General features: G+C 45.8%; 1 protein-coding gene across 2 annotated transcripts in view; it reads left to right on the top strand.

Annotated features, from left to right (window-relative positions):
- Window positions 1-25,205, top strand: part of CALN1 (calneuron 1) — a 128,889-nt gene that overhangs the window by 14,087 nt on the left and 89,597 nt on the right. Inside the window, exon 2 of one of the 2 annotated variants that reach the window (XM_086475295.1) lies at window positions 8,557-8,677. In XM_086475295.1, the coding sequence (XP_086331421.1) occupies window positions 8,557-8,677 (121 nt within the window). Of the gene's footprint in view, window positions 1-8,556; window positions 8,678-25,205 lie in introns of those variants that run through there. The other variant, XM_086475296.1, reaches the window with a different exon arrangement.

Raw genomic sequence — 25,205 nt, 5'->3', positions numbered from 1 at the left:
ATTTATATGAAAATTATTCCAATGTTACGGTTACCTTCGCCTCTTTAATTACTTTCTGGTTCATTTATATGTATTGATGGCTCCAGTCCTCATAGCTCCTAGGGAACTTTCTGTAGGAACCATCAGCTATTGCTTTTAAAAAATAAGCCTCACCAGATGTCCACAAGCCTCCTTTAAAGAAGAGGCCTGGCATAAGTCATATTTATTGGGAGTAATTAATTGTCCCTTTAAAAACCCTAAATATTTTGGCATTTCATTAATAATACATAATCAAGCAACAGGCTATTTGTAGCGTGTTACTTTGTTAAATCTGCTGTAAAAATTGTCATTATTGGTATATTTCATGTTTATAATTACTCATCTGTGACGCACTCAGTCTGTTATGAATAATCCATTGTATATTGTTTTCTCAAATAGGATGCTTGCTCAGTGTGCTGGGGGTGCCAGGAATCACTGCTAATAATGTCTTCATGTCTGATTTATGCCTGTGAAGTGAAGGCAACTGGACATGAGTCAATGAACAGAAGCATGCTCAGAAAATTGTCCTCAAGACACTCTCAATAAGCAAACACTCAACAGTTGTGAGTGAAGGAGGAAACGGTCAAACAGAGCAGGGAAACATGTTAGAAAAGCATTACAGGGGGCTGAAGATGCACAAGTGACATTTCCTTGTTGTTTTGACATTGTCTTCATCTCAGCTAAAAGCTCTGCGATACTTTTTTTCCTTACTGCCAACAAGGACCTCGTTACCCTGTGCCATCAGTTCTGTATTATCTGTTTGTGTTCTTTCACTCAGAAAAAAATGAGCTAAGTATTCTAGAAAAAGAGAAATCTGGTATTTTTGTATTTGAACAGCAAGGACTATTCATGGGGTGAGTGTTAATTGTCTGAGCAGATGCAGATGATGGTACAAAACCTCTCCTGCACCACTGACCCGTGATGTGTGCTCAGCTAAACATGCTCAGTGTTGACTTTGCTCGTACCCCCATCTCCTGAGTGCTGGAGAAGCTGATTGCCTGGGGGCGGGGGGCCAGGAGGAGCCCCCACTGCATGCTGCCAGGGCATCCCTGGGAGTAGGCACAGGGTGGTCATTGCTCCCCTTGGCAGGATTAGCTGAACAGTTTTGGTAGGGAAAAATGAAATGAAGGTGAGGTGGAAGGTGCCTGGGCTAGTGCCAAGGGAGCTGGCAGGGCTATTGGCTGCACGTGTTCTTATCTTGGCATCGATGCTGCTCAGCCCCTCAGGGTGTCTTCACAGACTCCTGGTTTTTAAGGCCCGGGAGGAGTGTCAGAGCAGCTAATCTGGAAAATGATATATCACAAGCCATTAGATTTCACCCCGTTAACTTCAATACTGAGCCCAGTAGCTTGCGCTGGGCTAAAGCTTGTCTTCCAGCATGGCATCTGGTCTTGTCTGGGAGACAGCAATGTGTCACTCGTTCCGGTGGTTTGTTCCAACAGTTAATCACCTTCGCCATTAAAAACTCTTGCTTAATTTCCAATTTGCATGTTTATAGCCTTCAGCTTGCCATCATGGAAGCCCTTCGCCTTGAGATTTTAGACCTTTTTAGTAGCCTGCATTGTTTTCCTCTTGTAAATGCTTACCTTTGTCCTCAAACAGTATTTTCTTGGCAGCCCCACACTATGGGTCCTGTGGTCTTGTAGAGGGGCTGAATCCACAGGAAGGAACGAGAGGCTGGTGCCCGCATGCTGGCAGCCTCCCCAGGGATAAAAGCTGTGTTTCCAAACTGATTTTTTCATGTTTCCAGGTGAATTATTAGAGGGGGGAAGAGAGGAAGGTTCAGAGATTTTTGGTGTGGTGTTGGCTTTACTTTTAGTTTTTAATGTCAGCTCAGAAGCTTTCAAAAACAATTGTGGTTTATATGAAGATGGAAATTTTTGACTAACCCTGGCTAAACTCAACCCCTGCAGCCAGAGGCTGGGGGCAACAGTAGCAGAAAGCGGCTCAGTGGCAGAAAGTGGGAGAAGGCAGCAAAAAAGCTTGGGATTGCTGGCTGCAAAAGGTGAGGATGAGTTTGCGGGCTAAGAGGAGCTTGGGTGAATAGATGAAATGCTGGTGAGTCGGTTATGATGGTTCTTTAATTATGCAGTTTTACGCCTGTTTGGAAACGGAGAGGGGTCTTTATCCCCTTAGTATGTGATGTGCTTGCCCTGGAGATACAGAGCTATCAAGTCATTGCAGTCCTCTCCTCCCGGCAGTTTAAGCTGAGGATCAGCTTAGGCCATAGTTAAAAAATAACAAACAACAACTATGGTTTAAAGCTGTCCCACTGTGTTCTCACATGTTCAGCTTTCAGAAAGAAATGTGTGTATTTTATACTTGACCTGGCATCCACAGCTCTTCCTTTCTGCCATGCAGAATTCAAAGGCAGTCGTGAAGCATCAGTTGTTTAGCGGTGTGATGTCTTTTAAAGTGACCTTCCTCTTCTTTTTAATTTCAAATTTTCTGGAGAAGGTGGGGAAAAAACCAGCACAAAAAGCCGTCTGAAGCTCCTATTGCTTTGTAGTCCTCGAACCTGGAAGTTTGTTGCTCGTGAAGTGCCTCTGTGGCACTACATCCATTAGGCTTGTCACTCAGACCTTGTTTTCTGCATTTTGGAGGACTTTTTTTTTCCCGTCTACATCCTTGAATGCTGAAAATGGTCTATGCCCTTTTACCTATTGATCACCGTGGGAAATTTATTGCTGGTATCCCAACCCAGTATCTACCAGCAAGGAGATCTCCATTTTCTTGGCCATTGTCTGAAATACAGGAATATTTTCTTAGGCTTATGCCAATAAATATTCACATACTGCATGAATGCCATGGACCATGTGATAAGGAAGAGGGCATATGTGGGTGTGGAGGGTGAGGGCTGAAAGTGATCCCTGGGGGCCAGTTTTAGTCTGTACCTGTACCACCACCAGCAAATGCATAGTGAATCTCACATGCACTGTGGATTAAGGTCTCCCAGTAACAGTCCATACACCCTTGTAAAAGGTACCAAATTAATCTGAATAGATTAATTTGCTGAAAATAACATGTGTGTAAATGCTGGGTCTAGCTTCTGATAAGCAGCCCTGCTCCCAGAAAGTGGGAGCACTCCTGTTTTCCAGAAGTAAAAGAAAAACCCTTTCAGAGAAGCTTTAGGGCTCGCTTGCACTCACAGCCCAATGACTTTGCATTACAGTCTGAGGAAATTTGGCATCCAAAAATGGTCCGGTGTGTTTATTGCTCTGTGCAGGCTGCAGTGGCAGACTGGGAGCAAGGAGGCTCTTGTCTTTCTCTTCCTGCAATAGGTCTGTTTATATATAGCCCAAATGTGCCTTTCCATGTGTTTTGGGGGATTTGGCTTTATTGGTACCAATCGTCAGAAAATGCAAACTTCCTGAAAGATTTTCCTCCCTGGGAGGATCTATCTTAGGGCTTTCTTTTAAGGCTCCGTATGCACCAGACCTTATTTTTCTCAATCCCAAGGCGCCCTTCCAAACCCCACTTACACTGATTTTGTAGCTACAGAAAAAGTCACCTGCCTGAGCACACTTTCCTTCCTGTGTCTTTTTACGCACCTGAGTTGAAACTGATTAAACAAGACTTCTGCCTTTTATTGCAGCAGCTTAAATCCTCACACCTCATTACAGAGCTCTCGATGTCCTCCCCTTCTCTGCGTCCTCAGAGCTCCTCCCAATGCCAAAATGAGACTCTTTGGGCCCTTCAGACTTCCCTTTGGTAACTTGAGCTCATATTGCAATTTAGGTTCCAAGTTTTTGCACAAAATAAATTTTAAAAAATAATCTTTAAAGCTATTGTTAGCAACAGTGAATGCAGGTGATAAGGGACAAAGTGACTTAGTGCTCTTCCTAGAAGAAGGATTTTGTCAAAGCCACGTGTCTGCAACAAAACGCTTGACTTGTCTTCCCTTAACTACATTGGCTACAAACACAGACATGGGGATTTAGTCCAGTTCGGTTGCTCCCATGCTAGAGAGCACGGGCTAGCCACGACCCTCAGCTGTTATTGCCTCCTTGGGAGAGAGGGAAGGGACTAGTGAAAGGAAAATGTACCAGAATAGCAATGAAGACTCTTGGGAAAGTTGGTTGTGTCCCCCAAATGACACATCATGCCCAGAGCACGGAGGATCAAATAGCCCAGGAATTTCCCAGGTGATACTCGGGTCTATTTGCTCTGCTCTACTCTTTGGATCCAGCTAGATGTTATGCAGCCTACCTGAAAAGATAATGGCAATTGTTCACTGGGGAAAATGATACAATTTTTTCAGAAGTCACTGCACTTACTTGCCTTAGATGTTATAAAGTTGCTCTGCCCAGGGAGAAGTATCTTTAACACCGTTACTTCATTTGATGAATTTTTAAAGGATTTTAGAGCAAGCTGGGGGACTTTACAGCTACTGTTCCAGTTTCTCTACCATCTGGTTGCTTCATGGTTTTTATATGTATTCCTGTATGGTTTTTTTAGGCCAGTTTCCTAAGAAAATTAAGCTTACGCTGTTGTACTGCACGTGTGTGCTTGTCCACCCATGTATGTGCATTTTCCCATACTATCAGTTTGAACACTCGGGTCAACCTTGGCCAGATCTGTGGGAGAGTTGGAGATTTCAGTTTTACCATCTCCCCATGTTTCCCAACCAGCATCATTTCTGCCTGTTCTGTTTGATGCCCGTGGGGCAGTAGCTGTGGGGCTGGTCAGCATCCAGAATGAGAATCTGTTAGCCCAGGTCGCATACAACCTGCTGGGCAGCAGCCAGGATCCACCAAATTACAGCTGAATAAAGATGGCAAATAGACGATACTGGCCAGGTGTAACACCCAGGCAGTGCAAATGATGTTGTGTGTTATGTGCCTGAGGCTGTAAAACCAAGATCAACTCCTGAGCATCATTTTATGCTGCACATGGAAGAGAGGTTAGCAAGAAATCTTTTCCAAATTGGTAACTACCTAGGGACGTCCAGGATCAATACAAATTGATCCTGATTCCATCTCGTTGACTGATACTTAAGCTAAATGTTCCAGTTTAATAGTCGTGTGGATTTTCAGCTGGGTCTGAAAGCGTTTTTAAAAAACATCACAAGAGCTGGTGAAGAATGCGAACTGGAGCAAGCGTAGACGTGAGCATCGTGTAACTGCCTTTTTTTCCTGATAGCAAATTGCTTACGAACATCTTATAAATTTCACAAATGTGGTTGTGCTGAAAGGAAGGAGCGAGGCTCGCAGTGCTGCTGCCGGGCGTTGCGGGGGATATAACCTGCTGGTGAGCTTGGCGCAGAGACTGAAACCTTGGCAAGGTACCATGGTAACATTTCCATACACATGTTTATGGGTTCTTTGAGGGCTTTTTGGTTAAATGTCAATGTTTTCATGATATTATTCAAGGAGATTTCATGGCTCCAAAATCTCACTATGCCTTTGAAAACTGCTTGCAGTTTGCAAGTTGCTTGTTGGAAAATGTGTCTGTCTTGACTGCTCGGAGATGGAGAGCAAAGCTCACTGCTTAGCTGCCTGCTCAGAGGCTTGTTGTACAGCTCTGTAAAATGGGGCACAAGCTGGGGCATCTTCCCTGATCCCATCCAGAAGAGATGCGTGCATATTGCTGCAAATCTAACGTGCTGAAGAGACAGAAAGCTGTCGGCACCCTGCACTCTGGCACCAGCTTCTGCTGCTGACCAAGCACCCGGGAAAGGCATCACCACGGTGTGGGATGGATCCCGTCAGCACCAGTTACCTTACCGTTTGAGTTTACCCAGGGTCTCAGCTAGCACTGGAAGGAGCAGCCATAGGCAAGATTACTGTGTTTCTAACACAGACATTTTGGCTGAACTCAAAATGAGCCTGGACCGACCTGGCTGTGCTAGGACAGACCCCTTGTTCCCAGAAAGGCATCGGGCACCTACATATTTCCATCAAGCTTTTTATGTGTTTCAACATAGGGTGCTTTGCAAAACAGGGTGCTTTGCTTTATGAACTCTCCCACAACACCCACATTGCAATGCCCCTTTTTGCTGTTTTCTCCCCCTGTGAAGGCTCGGTTTTGACAGCAGGCTCCTGTCTGCAGGATGATGAGCGCTCCTGAAGCACGGCTGTGAATCCTTGTTTGGCTATCTGGCACTGGAGCTGGTGCTGGTCCAGTTTTGAGCACCTCTTTTAATTCTTGTTAGAACTGGAGGCAGGCTGAGAGCTGCTGAATTCCAGAAGCTCTGCAGGGTTTCCGTTGAATAATATTGCAATTTAAAACCAAAAAGACCCCAAACCAAACCCCAAGCAAAAAACCTAGGTGGTAGAATTTAATCCATAATTTCTCACTCTATGATATCATGGGTTGTCCCTCCTGGTACTAAAATGCATTATGGGATCCCAGGCGGGAGATGATTTTAAGCACTTCAGACCTCAGGGGAGTTGCATTGTCTTTTCTTTTCTTTTTTTTTTTTTTTGGATGGTTGTAGAATTGAAGGCACAGAAAATGATTTCAGAAATGCTTTAATGCACCTAAATCCATGCCTTGCAGCTATTCTGACTATGGGTGAGCTCAGGGAGTGTGAAGGGCTGAGCACACTTTGCCTGGGGGCAGGGCAGGTGGGTGCTGGCATCAGTCCCCAGCCCACGGGCTCATTGCAGGCTGTGTTTGCAGTGCGGACCACACCGCAGCTCCGCCTGGGCCGTTGAAGGTGTTCGATGTAAATGTCTTTAATTTGATAGGGTTTTGAAAATCAGTGTAGTTGCTTTTACATTGGGCATGTGATTATCGAGAGAAAACAGGGATCAATTGCTGTCTGAATACTTCGTTATGGGACTGGAAGCTAATCAAGAGGGCGCAAAGGACTGGGAAGTCTCTCCAGCCCTGCTTGTCCGGACCCAGAGCAGTACCAAAGCTGGCATCACCTATGTGTCTCCCTGTGGGTAGGTGAAATTCCTGTCTTAGTGCAGAGCAATATGTCAGAGTGAGCAATATATCAGAATGAAATACATTAATTGGCAAGTGCTGGGAAATTACAGATATGCTTAATGAAAAAGAAAACCTTGTTTACGGTTTCTAATGTGCTGCTGGAGAAACTGGCTCCCAAATAAAAATACTTAAAATTACGATTAGGATTTATTTACATAATTACTGCAAGAGAAATTCTAGGTACGTGCTAAGCAGTGCAAGAGAAACCTCATGGCTTTTCATCTTCACTTTCCTGTGTCTCGAGGTTAGTTTGCTCTTGGTGAGTCTATTAAAGCTTATACTAACTCGGTGAGGCAAGAAGGCATTTGTTACAAAATTAATGCATATATATATATATATATTTGTTTTATTGACTGTGGTAGGAACATATGGATGAGTAAGAGCCAGATCATCCTTGTAATTGTAGTGTTGGCTGGAGAACGATTCAGTAGGTGGCACTTATCTCTTTATGGCAAAGCAAGCTGATGTCCCAGCGTGGCTGCTGTGAAAATACTCTTGGAGTTTGTTTCCAAGGGGCTATGTCCCTCACTGGTGTGAGTGAGATCTGCCAAAGTTGCCATATAAATTTATATTAATGGTCTGTTCCAAACCATACTGCCCAGAGTGTCCTGGCCACCTTCCAGCCCCTGTGGAGACCCTGGGCCAGATACTCGGCTGATGTCTGGGTGGCTCTGTTGACTCTGCTGATTTATATCTGCTGGAAATGTACAGTATAAAATTCAATAGGCCCATGATGGGGCTGTGCTGATTGAAACCAGCTAAGGGTATGACAGATCTTCCTCTTAATATTTCAATTGACTTTGGCAAACTTGCTTCTTTCTTGTGTATCCTAAATCAATGTGTAAGTGCTGCTGACAGTAATTTCCACTTTTGTCTGTGCAGATGGCTGCCCTTCACTAGGCTGTGGTGTTTATACCTGCTAAGTTTGCAAACACTTTTCTGCTACAGCCTCCCATTGAGCAGTATTTTTCCTTAGCTGTCATATTTGTGAAATGAAAATGTTCTTTGTTGGGCCCTGCTCGAATGTGAATATTCTTCTTTCAGTGAGGGCCACCGAAGTCTGGAGCGGAAGCACTGGTGCAATGTGCATCTTGCTCAGCATGGATGCTCTGGCCTGCGGGGTTTGAACCATCTTAGGGTTCTAGGTGCTCCAGAGCAGGATCTGAAAGCTGGTGTCCAGACTCTTGCATGATTTGGAAGTCGTGCTGCTGGATCCTGTGACTTTTTAATCACAGGCCAAAGTAGACCCCTGTGTATGATACAGTTATTACCAAATAGCAAATCTCTAGGCTGAAAGCTGCAGTACAAGTGCTAGAGACTCATATTTTACTAAGGTACCGCTGTTCTGTCTCTGCTAACTCTTATTTGGCATAAAGAAGAAGCTACTGTTTTTTTCTTTGTTTTGTTCCTGTCTTAGACACTAAATAAAATCTGAAATCCATCAGTCACGCCACCCCACTTCAAGTGTGTGTTCCCTGGTGTAGGACGCTTTGGTCCAGCTAATTTTTCGCAGCAGGCTATTGTACTATTCAAATAAAAAACCAAAGACAGATAATTAAAATAAGTCTTTCTCTTCCATTTTCTCTTGTGCCCAGGGAGAAGATGCCATTCCACCATGTAACAGCTGGCTTGTTGTACAAAGGCAACTACCTGAACCGCTCACTCTCCGCTGGCAGCGACAGCGAGCAGCTAGCAAATATCTCTGTGGAGGAACTGGATGGTGAGCAATGACCTTGCAGTTTTCCAAAGGGGACTGGGAATGGGGAAAGCCTTGTTTTTACCTTCTCTGTAGCATTGCCATGCAATAACCGGAGGTATTCTGCCTGTGAAGCAAGGAGCAAAAGGCAGGTCAGAAGAGAGATGGCTCAGCAGATCAAGGACAAAGAAAAGGTCCCCGACCAAAGTTATGTTGAGAGCTGTAGACTGATTTTAGCCTCAGGTTTTTGTCCTTCTGCCTAGAAATAAGGCAGCTTTTTGAAAGAGTAAGGTTGCTTTTTATGGACTAAATTCGCAAGAGAAAAAGTTAGGCTAGTATATTTTTCTAAAGATGTCTTTAACCTTTCCTGGGAACCTGCAGAGCTGATCTGTCTTCCTAGCAAGTCTTCTCATTTGCTTTGTGGCCTTTCAAAAGTGAGATTTCTTCCTGTGTCTCAATATAACAAGGTGCACAGAGGTGGCTTGTGGCTTATAAAGGTGGAAAGAACTTTAAAAGTCCCTTTTCCAGGTCAGCGATTGGGAGCACAAACAGGCCTCAGGCTGGCAAAGGCTATCAGGAAGGTTGCCCACATCTGCTGCCTGTAGGATCCTATAATTTCCTCCCTAGAAGCTGGTTGCTGCTAATACCTTCTGCCTGCAGACAGGATGTGAGGCCAGGTAGAGTCCCAGTCTGGTTCATGGTGGGAAGGTCTCTTTCATAGGCAATTGTGTCTCACCAGTATCATCTCTAAGCAAAAGTTAATGTTGTTGACAGCTGGTCTTTGAGGGCTGTGGAACAAATTGGAGCTCTTGGTTTGCTCCCAAGTGGACATTTGGTACAAGCCATGATCATAATCAGTGGTCTCGATGGAGATATTAATTGGGGAAATGAGCAAGGGAATGGTGCAAGGTGGAAATAGTCCTTCCAGGACAGGTTGGAAGTATTTTGGCAAAACAGAAGGCCAGCATTTCTGCCTCCATTCCCCCTTTTCACCTGTGCTTTGGTAAATCAGACTTTAGCTTTCAAGCCTTTTCAACTTGGAGCCTTTGGATTTGGTTTTGCAAGTTTTACATTACCTCCTCTTAAGTACAAACAGTGTTTTCTGAGTATTTGTAGCTGCTTCTCTTCTTCCCAATGAGTAAGTGCTGAACGCAGTTCAGGTGAGAGATGCAACATGAGAAACCACTTTCAATGCAGCTTAGCTGAGGCCTCAGGAACACCAGGACTGCAGAGGCATCTTCTGGGCTCTCCTGGGTTACAGGGGCTTTGCTTGAAGATTTGAGTTGGTGAGCAGAACTGAACTGGCTTAGCTTTTGTGCGTCCTATAGACGACAAATTATGTTGCAATAAGAAGTTTAGCTGTTGTCCCTATTTGAGTTGACAGGGGTTGGCTGAGCAGACAGGAGGATGTTGGATGTGGTCTTGCAGTGTGTTTCAAATGCAAAGAACAAGGGGTTTTCTGCTACGCCTATCCCGATTAGAGCATGTTTGCTGTAATGGCCTTTGAGATTTGCAGACAACTGTCAAGAGCTGATTCAAGTGGCATCAGGGCTGCAACCCGCTGTCAGAGCCATCCCATTGCACGAGGGAAACTTGTCCTTGATTTGTTCCCCTGCTGTTTGCATGGAAATGGTCTGTGGCTGGATGTGGTAAGGTAGCTCAATCTAATTTCCATCCTTCCCGTATCTCTCTGGTGTGAGCCTGAGCCACATCGGGTGGTCTGTAAGCTTCGCGAGCCCTCTCGGTGTTGCTTTCCCACCGGCAGCTCCGGGGTGGGAGCAGTGGATGCAGGAGGCAGCAGAGCACAGCCCCACAGCCAGACCCGCCTTCCCAAGGGAGAAACCAGCGCTCAAGAGGCTGTGGATCATCTCCGTTAATTAACAGCAAATGAAGTGAATTAGGTGTAGGGGAGCTGTCTTTTGAGAAGGCAGCAGCCGAGTCGCTGCTAACGCGAACGCTGCATCCATTTAATGTGGTCAGTACCCCATTATAACTGTGCTATTGAATTGGAGAGCAGCAGAGTTCATTCATCTCTCTTCACAAAGCGTATCCCCCTCGTTCTTCAGGAGAATGGTTAGAGATCTTTAACTAATCATCCATTTATTCTCTGGCTGTTAAGCACAGGCTTCTTATTAGAATTTAGTTATTTTTTTTTTCTGACAGCCTTTTGCTTTATGTACACCTATTTTTGAGGGCTTTGTGTCTTTGCCGTGAAGATATGCCCCAGTTCTTAGCATAGCAGAGAAGAACTCAACCTCAGGCCATTTTTTTCCACCTGCAAACACAGAAGTGATATCGAATTGATTCTTGTCCACTAAAGCCAGAGCAGCATAAGGAGCTGGAGATACTGTTCTGTGTGCCAGCTACCAGAGTGCAGCCTAGCCACTGGAAATTATATGTAGTATTAGGTCAGCAGTCACTATCTTACTGTGTTTTGTCACTAATACTAGATCAGTGCCTGAGTGTGCTGGTAATTGGTGAAGGTACCACTGTTCACTGCCCAAACCCAAAACAGAAATAGTCTTTCTGCCTTTAAGCATAAACTGTCTCAGGGTGAGTAACAAAATGTTCTTCCTTGAGAAGTTAATGTCAGTGTATGGGAGCTTTGTAGATATATCAAGCTGTGATAGCTTGATGCCAATAACATATTTGCATTTAATCTTACAGGCTGGGAAAGAGATGCCAAATTCTCCTTGGTTTCTTTTTCAATGAGATTTTCATCCCGAGGGACTTCCAGCCTATTGAGAAATTCCAGTCACACATATTAAATTATTAAAGGTTTGAAGCTGGGGAAGTCGCTGGGAATTTTCTGTAATGCTCCTCTGCGCTCAAGGCTCCAACAAGTGCCTGATCTGTCGGGTTTTTTCCATCAGATTTTTTTTCGTGTCTAGTATTGTGTGTCTCAACGCCGTTCACTTTGGGAAGGACTTCTGCAAGTGTGGGCTCTGGGATGCTGCAGGGCAGGCAAAGGTGCTGCACAGCCTGGCTGGAACGCAGCGTGTCTCCCCCTGCGCATCCCTGCAGTGAATACCGACGAATACTCTGTGTTTGCAGCCTGCAGGCAGTGGATGGAGGATAATATGGAGATCAGGAAATGAAAAATATTTCTGACTTCAAGTAATATAAGGGGAAAGGAGTCTAGGCTTTCGGATGAACACATGCCATTCAGAGTGGCGTACTTAGGGTGCTGCTCTGCCTCTTCTCCGGCCGGTTATTTTTCTCTATGAAAACTTTTCTGACTTGCATCAGCCATCTGTCGACTTTAACTCCGCTCTGTGTTTTTCCATCCTGCTTTAAATACTATGCTGGCAGCAAGGAAAGAGGCTGGAGAGATAGCAGGTCACTCTGCTGATGGCTTGTCTATTCCTAGCAGCGGTGTTTGCTATTTGCAGTTCTGTAGTAGCGTGAGGGTTTTTAGAAGCTGTCACCGTCACAAAGGGAATTAACTTGCAGAAAGCTATATTAGGCGATACTTAACTTTGTAACATCAAGTAAATGACGAAGTTGGAAGTGGCAGGCCATCCATAACCTGTCTCTTAGGGACCACGAAGTACGATGGGGTCTTGGATGGATGTTATTGCCATATGCTTAGTGATTTCTATTCATGAGATTATAAATTAAGGCTGGGAGGAACTGTTTTACATATAGATTTTCTGCCTATTGTTGGTTGACATAAGATTGTGGCACAGTTTGTGCATACTCTGTGGTTTCCACATTCCTTTTAAAACCAGCTTCTGTCTTCACATTACGAATGGCTAGGAGTATTTTTAATAAAAAATGGTGGATGGAAATCATCATGTCAAGCTTGAGTCATCCACCTCCATAGGCACTATCTAAAGGGTATTGTCAGGAGGTAAAAACATTTCCATAGTAGGAATCTGACAAATATCACCTGAAGGGAGGCACATGCATTGTAAGTAGGCTTTGCAAAAAGTGTCTGTGAAATGCATGCTAGTCAGTGCCTTGCAGAGAAAACCCAAATGTGAACCACAGCAGCAGCTATTTGTCCAGAAAGACATCATGATAAATCCTTACTTGACCCAGATTCTTTTGAAATCAGCAGTGCCCATGCAGGAGGAAATGTTTCTGCATGGCAGCAGGGCAGCTATTGGCATCTGGTGCCTTAGACCGCACGGGCCCTGCCACAGGTGGGGTCTGTGGTATCTACAAGGCTTTTTCTAGGCTGGGAGGGTTTTTTTTTTGTGTGTGGTTGTAGACATCAACCTGTCTGGCTTGATGCAGTCCTTAAGGTTGAGATCTAGACTGGAAATGCCAGTGCATGGTTTTGCCTGCCTAAACTGGAGATGTCAGCAGAGCAGCACATGAAATGGGGGTACAGCTGCTGGCTGCAGGAGCTTGGGGTGCAGCAGACTTCAAGGCAGGAATCTGGGGACTTCCCTCACCAGGGGACTTTTCTGTTGTTGTAGATTATACAACATGTTGCAGGACATGCTTTACTTGGTTTCTGCTTATTCACAGCATCCTCTCTTCTGTCACCTGCAGAAGCTCTTAGCTAGGTCACTCTTTCCTGGGCTCCTGAGTGGAAGTCAACTATGAGTGGCTTCAGTGTGTACTGGGGAACAGCTCTTGAAATAGTTTAAAGGGCATGGTTAAATGATGCCCCAAATGGTTTTTAAATTAACAGTTGTCTCCCCCATGCCAATAATGCAGGCAATGCCAAGTGGCTGAAGGTGTGTTGGGGCTACAGCTGGTTCTGGAGTCCCAGCAGCATGGCGAGGTGGTCAGCCGTCAGGCTGGTGGCACACTGGGTCCCTGTTGGGGGGGGATACATTGCAAACACAGCCATGCCATCCTAGCCCTGCCTCTGAAAATAAGGCCAAAATCAGGTGTGTTTACCCTCTTGTTCATGTCTGATATGATGGTCCTTGAATGTTGTAAGTCCTGGGAAAGGGGGTGGACCGTGATGCTGCAGAACACTGTCACCATGCAGTCTCGTCTGGGGGTTATTATTTAGCAGAAACCCCGTGAGCCATGAGGATTGTGGCTGATCCAGATCCTAGTTTACTCTTGTGTTATCAGAAAGGCTTGATAAACAGTCCCTTGCTTGCTGGCGAGTCGGGGCTGCTGAGCGACTCATCCTGTCTCTCTCCAGGTGTTGATTTTTCTCTGGGTCTGCTTGTTTGCTAGCAGAGATTTTAATCCTGCTGATGGGCGCAGAAGGTAAAGGGGCAGGCACGTTCCCTCCAGCCTCAACAGCCAGCTGGCTGCGCCGTGTCGGCAGCTGAGGCTGATTATCTTTGGTGTCCCAGGTGAGATCAAACGGTGTTTTGGAGAAGCAATGTGCTCGAGGAGGGAAACCCAGCGGGGAGAGGCATTAGTCACTTGACTGACTCATGTAGCAGCAACAGGCTGAGTCTGCTCCGCTCGGCTTTTTGTCCATGGGAAGAGAAACACACTTGGAAAAGTGGAAAGAGAAACAAAGAAGAAAGAGCATCCTGCTGGCAAGGAAGGAAGTGCGAGGCTACTCTCCTGGGATAGCAGACTAGCAAGGGGAAGCGTGAGCTGGGGTGTGGCCACACTGGGATGCTCGGCGTGTGGATTTCTGTATGGGCCTCCAAGTCCATCCTTCAGTATAAGCACTGCAAGCAGCCTGTTAATTGAGTGGATGAAACTGTATGAAGCTCATTTTCTTTTTTACAGAGTTCTTTTTAAAGAGAGGTTTATCCACAGCATCTCCGCTGTGAGTGATCATGGCTGGAAATGGAATTATTGATGTCTTATATTGTGCTTTAATAGTGTTCCATATCTCTGAATATAAAACCGTGGCATCACTATGCAGATTCTTCTGTGGACAGAAGCAGCTGTATCTCTCACTTCTGCTGGGCTCCTTCTGCTAATTTTCCAGCTACCTATTTTAATTACAGTGTGGGTTTCCTTGGGACTCGGTAGTTTCAAGTATGAAGCAACTTCCATTTAAAAATTGTAAAAATGACACAGTATTAATATTATACAGAGTATTATTTTACTGCAAAGTGCACACTTGCTCCAGACAGTGCGTGCCCAGTGGAGGAATGGAGTTGCTGATGGAGAACTTGTGGCTACCTGTCCCAGGCTGTGTGCTGGCTTAGCCCTGATGAGGTTCAAGGGAGTTCACCGAGGGAGAGATTTATAGTTATAATTCGCTGTGGTCTGTCCCAGCCTCAGTAGTCTCCAGATGTCAGCATTGACTGGAGCAGCCAGCAGAAACGAGGCTCCTGCCCCACTGCAGTGCATCTGGAAGGGCTGAGTTCCCCTGTGCTGGGTTTGGGAAGCTTTCCCCCACCTTGCATAGAGTGGCGGTGAAGTCCTGTGTGCTGCAGACAAACAGATGTTCATCCATCCAGTGCCAGCATCACGGACCTTTCACTCTTGGCCTCCAGGAAAGATTTTTTCACTGAAATTATAGCACTTCCCGCCCCAAACAGGCAATGATAATGTTTAGAACACCCAAAGTGGCCGAGCACAGGGAAGTCTGGCTCCGACGGGTTTCACTGGAGAGGAGGATCATGTCTTAAGGGTTTTAGCTGCTGTGTTGCCTTAGGGACCATTGAGACTCAAAGATCAGCACTGGGATTTCTCCAGCCCTAGAGATCCTCAGCAGGAAGATGGCAAAAAGCTATGGATTGGGGGAAAAACTCCAGGACAGCAAGTATTTCTGCCCTCTAATGCTTTACAACCCAAGCCCTACACAAGGCGCCAGTACGTTGGCAGGTTGATTACCCAGGAGGACAAACATATTTTTGGGTGCAGCCTTGGGAAGGGCTTGCAGAGGCTCCATTCCCCCTGTTCCACACCCGCTGTGCCAAGGGGGATGTGTCACCTGGACTCCCTGCCCCCAAAATACAAGAACAGGCATCAGAATCATCTCCGAGGAAAGAGTCCTTACAGCAAGAGAGTATAAATAAAATGGGATTGGCTGCCAACAAATTAGAATTACAGGGACACCATCTGGACAACAATTAAAGAGATTGTTTGAACTCCAGCTATGCTGACATAGTTATAGGAACTGGCTGGCGAGCAAGCGAGTTACTAGTGGTGAATATTCAGATACCCTTGGTCAGAGGCTTGAGGGTTTCTGGCTTATTGCAGTAGAGAAGGAGCCCCTTCAGGCTGGAAGAGGGTAGGTTTGGGGAGAGGGGTGCAGACTGTGACTTCATCCAGCTCCTTCCAAATCTGTTGGTTTTGTGTCTCACTGCAGAGATGCTGCTGAGGCTTTGGTGCTTCCTGACATGCCGTGATTCATGCTGGGCTGATGCTCCTTGCAGCCGTTTCAGACACTGCCCGTTCGCTTGTGAGCCGGGCTCTCGGTGGAGCAAGCTGATCACTTGCTGCCTGTGTCGCCTCAGGCCATGGGAACGGAGCAAATTCAGATCAAGAGCTAAATATGCTTTAAAAGGCATTTAAATCTTGCTGTGACAAGTTTATACAAATTTTAATATGGATTTTTAATTTTTTATGCAAGCTTCTAGACTGGAACATTAATTTTATAAGTTCCTTCAATCGCTTGTCTTAAAACCCCAGCTATAGCAAGTCGCTCCTATGCTAGTGTTTCTGTGTGGACTCAGGGGTCTCATCCTTACCTGCTACCTTATTGCTCTGCACGGGTACTCCCTAGGCAGTGGCTTTTAGCTGTGCGTGGGGGGATGGGGGCAAGGATAAGGTCACTGCAGCCCAGACCCATAAGGCTGTGGCACATACCCTGGATCTGGAAGCAAAGGAGACTAAATGCCTCCGTCTCCCCAGTTTTCTCCCCAAAGCTGTAGATACAGTGGGGTGTTGGTACACTGTCTTCACATCCAGCCAGGTGGACACCTCTGAGCACACCTTTTTGTGCTGGTTCAGCTCCCAGTGAGCTTGTTTGGGATGCGGTCAGTCTGTCCAGAGCATTTTTCCCTGGCAAAGGGAGACATCGATTTCTGACCCAGGTCTGTGGCTTTTGGGGTTAAGCAGCGCTGGCAGTGCCACGGGAACAGAGATTTTTGGCTGAAGCAGCCTGGAAACATCTTCCCCACTGCAGAAATGAAGGAGATAGTGCTTCTTTTTTGAACTGGGTGGAAAGCATCTCAGCTGTCCAGCTCCTCCCCAAGCTGCAGGCTGGGCCACTGGGGAAATCTCAGCTCTGCAGAAGCCACAGCAGCTCTGGAGAACCAAGCAGTTTGTCCCCAGATGAAAATTACTCTGATAAGCCATTTTGTCTCATTTAACTGCACAGACAGAGACACAAACGCAGAGTCTGGCCTGGGTTTAAGCTGCCTTAGACGTTCCCTCTGTCCGCACTGAGTGCTGAGCAAGTGGCTTGCTATTTATTTCATTTCCTGGGGCCTCCTTTTTGGCGCTGGGCTTGGGGGCTGATGCATGGCTTGACAAAAGCTCAGACAAGCTGCCATTAGAGCAAGTCAGAAGACAAATGGCTCAGCTTGCCGGTGAATCCCAACAGCGCAGACCTGACTGAGCGAGGGGACCTGAGCACTGCTGTGGATGGTTGCAAAGTGCAGGAGCAGGATGGACCTGAGGGTCTTGAGAGGACTGCCAGGGCTCTGGTTGCACAGACAGTGTCTTATGGTTAGTCAGCGTTAGACTTCACAGGTCCCTCCTTTAATTACCATGTTTTTAAATACTTACGGATTTGGAGGTTATCGTGATGCTCTGCGTGCTGTGCTGTGCCCTATTTGTGATCGTGATGCTGTTGACTGTTGGTGTCCCTCCGAGTTGTGGAGGCCAATATTTTAACTCGGCTGTGTTAGTTCACTGTGTCTTTCAGCACACCAGCTTTAATCAAGTCATAGCAAACCATAAGCAAACTTGAATCAATTCGCTTGCCTCCATCAGAGCAGCAACCTCGCCAAAGCGCAAACATCTGTAAAAAGCCTCTGTTCTGCACTGTGTCTGTGTGCTCTGTATAGAGGAACAGTCAGAAATATGTTTTGCCTCCTAAATAATGACATTTAGCAGTTAGATGTACATACAGACAAACAGGAGTCCAGGTACCTATCTGTAGTTCTTCGCTGGGATGTTTTGACCATCCCTGATATTTTTATGCCTCAGTTTACCTAGCGGCAATGATGCTTGTGAAGGGAAAAGAGAGCGATATGTCCGCCACTGCTTGGGTTGCTGCAAGACCTCTGGGTCAAGCGTCATCTGTGGGTCTCGCTCCCCATGAGCAATGGCTTTGCTTTGACTTCCCTAGTCCACTGTGCCTGTGGTCACAAACGAGCCTGTTGGTGACGTAGCGGGGAGACTGGCACAATAGGATCCTGTCTTGGCACGACGCTGCTGCCGCAATGACAGGGAGAAAAACTCAGTGATCCGGAGAGGTTTCCACCTGGCTCTTTTGAACTTTTTTTTTTTTTTGAATGCCATTCAAAGCAATGCGATGTCAAGGTTAGTGCTCCTGGCCTCGGTTTGGCTGTCAGGGCATCTGCTCCGCAGGACCAGACAGCATCCTGGTCCTGCTGTGCTCCTGGGCAGCAGCCATTGCCCGCAGCTGCTCTTCGTGAGCCTGCTCTGCCGCGCTCTGCTGCTGGGGTTCGCGGTCTCTGTCCTCTTGCCTCTGCTTATGAGAAAGTGCATTTATCTTTCTGAGGACGAGGCCAGGGCCTTAGCAAGGTGAGAAGTCGCTTAGCAGGGTGTGAGCCCAGGTGAGGGAGGCAGATGACAGTAATGCCTGGAATTGAACAAGTAGACCTGCCTGTCCTCTCCCTCTGGCTGGAAATCTTTGTTTCCCAGTTTCCCATGCTCAGTCGCAGGTCCTGAGACCATCTCAGCCCTAGCTGAGATGAGAAATAGGTGCAAAGGCCGGGCTTATTGAAGGAGCTGTGCAGGGATTATCCCTCCCAGGATTGGCACTGTGTGGTATCACGAAAAGTCAGAGCTGGGGAAGGCAGCAGGGGAGGAACGCAGGGCCAGCTGTACCTCAGTGGGAGGAGGCAGGATGGGTGCTGGGCAGGAGGGGGCAGAGGGCAGAGTTTGGAGCCAGAGAGGAGGTGAGAGGATGGGCAGCTGCATCCAGTGTTGGATTTGCTGTTCCCGGAGCTAAATGAGTTGGCAGGCAGAGCCACGTGCAGCAGTTGTCAGCTTTCACAGGACCCTGTGGCTGCAGCAACCAGCCAGATGGGTACAGGGGGACAGAGCAGGAGCCCAGTGGGGAAGCACTGCTTGTTCAGCTTGACTGGCTTTGGCGACATCAAAGAGGATCAGAACAAACCCTTTGAAGTCAGGCTTAGCTCCTGCCTGCCTGTGAAAACAAAGGGGTGCAAATCTCCCAGGGTGACCACGATGCTCCGAGGAGATGGGTGCTGTGCAGGACCGCAGCGAGCTTCACTAGCGAGGGCTGTGCAGGTAGAGCCGTGCTCCTGGGCACGCTGGTGAGGCACAGCGAGAGCTCCAACACTTTGCTTCTCTGCTCTGGCACTTGATGTCAGGGATGTGTCCAGAAGCACAGGGCATGCAGTAGTGCTCACTGGAGCCAGGCAGGGAGCAGTAGTTCATAAAATGCTTTGCAAGTGTTCAGTGCCAAAGCAGCCACTGCAGTGGAGGCTGCACGGGCTGAAATCACTGCCGTTCCTAAGGCTGATGCCAATCTGGCTCAGATTATTCACTCTCTAAATGAAATGGGTTAAAACTATGCTGGGATTTTTTCACAGACTAAGGTCAGCCCAAGGTCCTGCACCTCCCGTGTCACTGGGTGATGCTGCTGTGCACAGGACTGTGCTCCCAGTGCAGCAGAGAGGGCTCAGCCAGGGGCTCTCTGGGGTCACCATGGTCTTTGCATCATGTGGGTTTTTGGAGGATGAGCTGAGCCAGGACCTTGCTTTCTGCCTTGGTCTCTAATTCGTCTCCACATTGAATGACTGTCGTGCCCTGGGTCCAGCTGAGAGGACTGAAAGAGAGGGATTGCAGCGGTGCTGTTGGGACCGGCAGGAGGACCCATGTGAGCATCACATGAAGTAACACTCAAAATGAATTGTGACATGACATTGCGGACCTTGGTGTCCTTGGGGACTCGGTACGCAAAGTCCTGGCAGCATTCAACAGAGGGAAACGTAGATAGGGCCAAACATCCGTCTGGAATTCAAATGGATTTGACAGGTAGTGAGTTGCTCAGTCCCACACTGTGTGCTGCCTGGAGCTGAGGTGTTGCAGGCAGTGCGGCAACCCTGTGCAGCAACAACCGTGAGACAAGTAAGAGCAAGAAAAATAACTTTCAGAAATGTTAACATGTGGAATGTTCAGTCTTTAGTATTGCAGAACAGCACAAAGTCTTTCGTAAAATATTTCCTTTATTTTTATAAGATTTTTTTTTTAAAAAAAAAAAAAAAAAAAAAAGGAAAAGGAAAAATCAAAAGCCTTGGTAGTGAAAGATATTTATGACTCTCATGTTCTTGAATGCACGTTATTAGGATGTCATTTAAGAAAAGTCCCTCTTTCTAAATAAGCTGTTTGAACACAAGCCTATTAGCAACATGTGGGATGAGGCAGTGTTTTGTATTTTGGGATTATTCTTTAGGGCAGTTTCTATTTAATTTGCTAAGTAACACAAATCTCATTACTTTTCTTTCAACTAAATTTAATCGAGGGCATGAGATTTTGGTGAATAGATTTGGATGGGGAGGGGGAAGAAATATGGCTGTGTAACTGATTGTAATTGCTATTATTTCCCAAAGGTAAAAAAGATGTGAAGGATTTTTTTGCTCAGCAATTCATGTTTGCACATAAGGAGTAAATTGTGCTTTGCAGGGACACAGTAATTTCTGCCTTTGAAATGTGAAACTGTGTTTGCCAATGTGTCTGATGGATGAAATGTCCATCACAAGTACTTAAATGTAGCTTGTCACTGCTTTGTAAATTTGATTTCAGTGTTGCAGAAGGGAAAATGAGAAAATAGAGAGAGTTGGAGGATATCGTCAAAATGACATTCTCTCCTGCTTTGCCCCTCTGCGAGGTGGATGTGCGAAGGGCTCAGGTTTCTTTCTAGAAAAGCACCAGAGGTAACGCCGTCCCTGGTTGCACAGGCTGTAGGAACCAAGTCTGTACCTCTGGGGCTGGCAATGAGAGTTAACAGCCCTAGGACAGGCACTGCCTCCCAAACTAAACTGTGCAAATATGGGATTTTTCAGTTCACCAGCAGTTTTTTAAAAAAAAAAAAAAAAAAAAAGAAAAATGAACAAAAGTAGGGGGATCCGTTTCAGTTTGAGCCAAATCAGCACATTCTTATTTTTACATTTTTTTTTTGTTCCCACGAATCAGAAGCTGGGAAAAAAATCTCATCTGTTCCAAAACAAAGTGTTTCATTTAGAGTTTGAGTTTTTTAACTTATTTCTGTTCCGAAGGTGTGGCAAACTCGTAGATGTTGGCTCGCCAGATCACGTGCTTACATTAAAAGTCAAAACAAAACATTTTATTTCAGCAGGACCCTGGACAGACAGCTCATGCAGCTGCTGTGAGCTGATGAAATGTTTCAGAGAGGCTGAATCTGTGTTTTGTGTGAAAGCACTTCAGCAAACAAATTGTCTTGTGGTGTTTCTTCTCCAGCCAAGGCAACGGCAAGGTGCTGTGGTGGGGAGAGAAGGAGGTGTAGGCAGGGGCACACAGTGGTTCCTCCCATCCTGGCCAAGTTGCAGAGGATCCCCAAAACTGGTGGCATCATGACTGAGTCACCTCGAGACTTTGCGTCCTTGGGGTCTTGCTCTTTCAATGCAGCCGTCTTACAAATGGTCTCTCAAGTGCTTTAATTGCTTCCTTGCTGAGCTCCCGTGAGCTAAGCCTGGTCTGCTGGCGAGCCCACGAGGAACAGGCATTTCAGCCCAGCAGTGCTTCTGAGCAGTAAAAATATACAAGGTTTGGTTTGGATTGAGATGCAAAAAGAAAGCATGCTTCTCTCCGCACACCCCATTTTGGGGCTGTTTAAGGGGTTAGGGAGCTAATGACTTCTTCAGAGTTCATTCCAGTTGCCTTCCAGGCTGGTTTCTCAATAGCTTTGTTTTGCTATATCCCCCACCTTATTTTTTTCCCCTCTCTCTCATTTTTCATAATAAAGGGTGGAATATACGAGCCAAGGAAATGGAAGTAAAGCAAATAAAGAGATTGGTTAAATACAGGCCTCTGGAGGGAAATTCTGGCCGGCCTCAGGCTTTCCTGGTGTTCTGCACTAAGGTCCAGCATTTTCTGCCTGCCCTTTTTTTCATTCTGATATCAGGAAACAGGAGACATGCTTTGATTTGTGTAACTCCTATTGATAAGGGTGAGGCTTATGTGTCCTTTTAGGGGAAGGTCACATAATAAGAATGCAGAAGGATATTGAATTAGACAAGCAGCCTCTCACTTAAAAAGCTGTTTATCATTAACTATTCTGGGTTTTTAGAGGGTTTTTGTTTCGAGCCAGTGATTGAAGGAATTTTTCTACAGCTTAAGTTTATTGTCTTCTGTGTAACAGTGCAGCAAGTCAAGGCTCTTGGCTGGATTACATGAGCCTGGTGGACACCTTGCCTGTGTTGCTATGGCACGAAAGGAGTTTTGCTGTGGGAAAGTGCTGACTCCGTAATGCACTGGGTGATGTCTCTGGTGGTGTTTATTTGCAATAACAGAGGGCTGAAGCTGTTGGTTTCAGGTATTTTTTGCAGTTATTGTGCCTTCTAACACCTTCCAGGGTGCTTTGCAGCACACAACAAATTCAGGGTTGGATAATCACTGGGTTAAGTCCCAGCAAATAAAAAGGTCTTCTGAGAACTTGTTGACCTTGGCAGCGTGTGTTTGTCCATCAGAACAATGTTTAATGTCAAACATCGCACATCTCTGAATTTCCTAATTGTTTGGCTGCATGGAGAAGCTGCCCATGAAGTGTTTCTTGAGGGGCAGAAGGGTTGACCTCCTCCTCCTTGCCTAGCCAACAGAAGAGCTGCTTTCAGCTTGGAAAAGGACGTGTTGTCTTCAGAGTAAAACGTGTTTATTTTGCAAATGTGAAATTTTGATTCCATCGATAGAAGGAGCAAAATTCCTATCGACAGAGCTGGGCTTTCACTCTCTGTAGCTGAAAAAATTGGATAACTGGCTAATCTCCTTAGTGTCTATTTCTCTTTCTAATGGAAAGCTTTTTAGTACTGACCCTTAGAGAAAGCTTCATCTTCACAGTCTGAGTTTCAGCTTCCTTAACTCAGTGCTAAAAGACCGGACATCACGTGTCGTCATAGAGTGCTTTCTGGGATGTAGTTGCGTGTGTCCATCTGTGCATCTGAGTACAGGTAATACTGACATCTCTTATCTACTGGCAGATAAGGATATGTCAGTTCTTGATGGCACAAAACCAGTCCCATCCCAGTTTGTCATGCACCTCAGCAAATCTGCCTGTGTGAATGGTCTGGCCCAAGGCTGGTATGGATGTTTAGACAGAATTGATGAAAGAAAAGGAAGAGGCTCTGTTGAACCTTAGTCCTTTGGGTAATTACCAGTAAGATAATTTATGTGATTCATTAGTAATCAACTTTCTGCATTCCCACTTACCTCTTCCAGCACTTGTTCATGAGAACTCTGAGGCTTTGATGGGGTGGGAACAAAACAAATTAAAAGAATGGACTAAAAAGAGAAACTCTGAGGCAAGTGGGCTATGAACCTGTCCGTTTCATCTCTAAAAGAGTTTGAACAAATTGGTTTGATGCCAGCTTTGACATTTTCTTCCCACCTATGCGGAGAGGCATTTTCTATGTCTCCATCGTGTCCTCAGATCTGCTTTGGCTGGTGGTTGTTTCAGCCTCTCCATGACCTTGGTGGGAGCAGGACCAGCTCTGACCATCCAGAGGACTAATACAGACCTTATCCAAAAGGGAGAGAGAAACCCTGGTGTGGTTCACAGCTGTGGGCCTGGGCTACAATTCATTCTTTTGCCTGGAGAGCTCATTGAGACTTCTGTAACCCCTGATCTTCTGTTGTCCATGGGGACAGCTGGGCATTTCCAGCAGATGAACCTTGGGAGCTACCAGGGAGTGAGTCAGCCTGTGTAGCTCTTTACAGAAGCTATTGAGGGACCCTAAGCTTCAACCTAAGTTTGAAGTTATGTGGGAAAATGCTGGACAGCTGTGACAAGCTTTTGTGGATGTCGGCTCAGGGATGTGTGTAGGAATCTTCAAGCCATAAATACTTGGTGAGTGTGCAGTGACTTTTTAATTTTAGTGGGAAAACCAGAATGTGGCAGCCAGAAAAAAAAAAAAAAAAAGTTACAAAAATAAGTTACAAAAATAGTAGTAGCCCTTTTGGGAAGAGGAAATGATATTCCACTAAGAACCACAACCCCAATTAAATGGGAGCCTTTAGAGAAGTGAATAGCTAATTACCTAGATAAGGATGAGGCAGACTCTCACACATGGAAAACAGATTTATTGGGGAACTTTTATCTATGTACATATGTCCAAGATGATTTATTTTCCTGCCACAAGCCCAAAATTGTCTGTGCTTTGTAAATATTGTGGTTGATGGCTGTAAAGATTTCCGATGAGATCAAGTTGGAAAGAGTCATATGGTCAACCACAGTTACCAGAATTGGAGAATTTCATTAGTGGCTCCAGCAGCTGAGGAAGTTTTGGGGATACGGCCAGGCACATCACAGCCCATGTTTTAAATAACCACTGGTGTGTGAAGGCAAGGGAGCCCTCCCCCCTGGAAGCCCCTGTTGTGCTTGGTGGCCTGGCGTAACTCCGTTGGAACAAAATATTTTTAAACGCAGGTTTGTGTTATGACTTGACACAATTGTGCAAGAGGGACAATATATTAATTTTCTGACTGGGATGTGGGAAATAGCTCATGGCTTTGCTGCTGTTACGTGTTGAACGTGACCTTAATGTCTTCGTCTGTGCTTAAATTGCACAGGGTGGGCATGGGTGCCCTCCACTGTTGCAGGGCTCCCTGCAGCCATAGGGTGCCCTTCCCTGCTGTCACCTCTTCTAATATGAATTTTCATCACTCTTTCACATCTCCAAATCACTTATGTTTTGACATTAACAAGAATAGCAAAGAGTTCAGAGAAAGTAGTTTTGGCGTCTACTGTATTTAATTTGCACAAACTTTCATGTGGAGTTTAATTTAGACTGATGAGAGAGACAGTTTTATGAGTATAAAACTCCATTAATTACAGATCCTGTCTTAATTATAAATGGCTCTATTTTAAAGTGAGTTTTACAACCAAAATTAAGACTTGGAGCAGTTCAATCGATACAAACATCAATTAGACCTGACTTTGTACTCCAATTAATTTATAAAGCTTCCCAATGAAGTGTAAAAAGTGTGCCACTTTGTACTCCTCTTTCTGCCATTCCCGGGCAGGAAGGAGGTCTCTGTGGTTTCATTAGCAGCCTCCTAATGATAAGCGTGGATGGAATAACAAACCTCCCGATGGTCTGCTTTTTCCAAAATAAACCATCAGAGTTACCTGCTAAAATGGCCAAACCTGGCATAAGCGAAAGGGAAAATAGATACTCTTACAAGTGCTCAAATTACGTGTTTCGTTCATCTGACTGTGGCCCAGTGAAATCTGGGGTCCCACTGTAGAAAGCACTGTCCAACCAGA

The sequence above is a fragment of the Leptosomus discolor genome, chromosome 18 (genome assembly GCF_034619465.1).
Source record: "Leptosomus discolor isolate bLepDis1 chromosome 18, bLepDis1.hap2, whole genome shotgun sequence".
NCBI classification, from domain to species: domain Eukaryota; kingdom Metazoa; phylum Chordata; class Aves; order Leptosomiformes; family Leptosomidae; genus Leptosomus; species Leptosomus discolor.
Note: the sequence above shows the minus strand (reverse complement) of the source record. Positions and strands in the feature narration are given on the sequence as shown.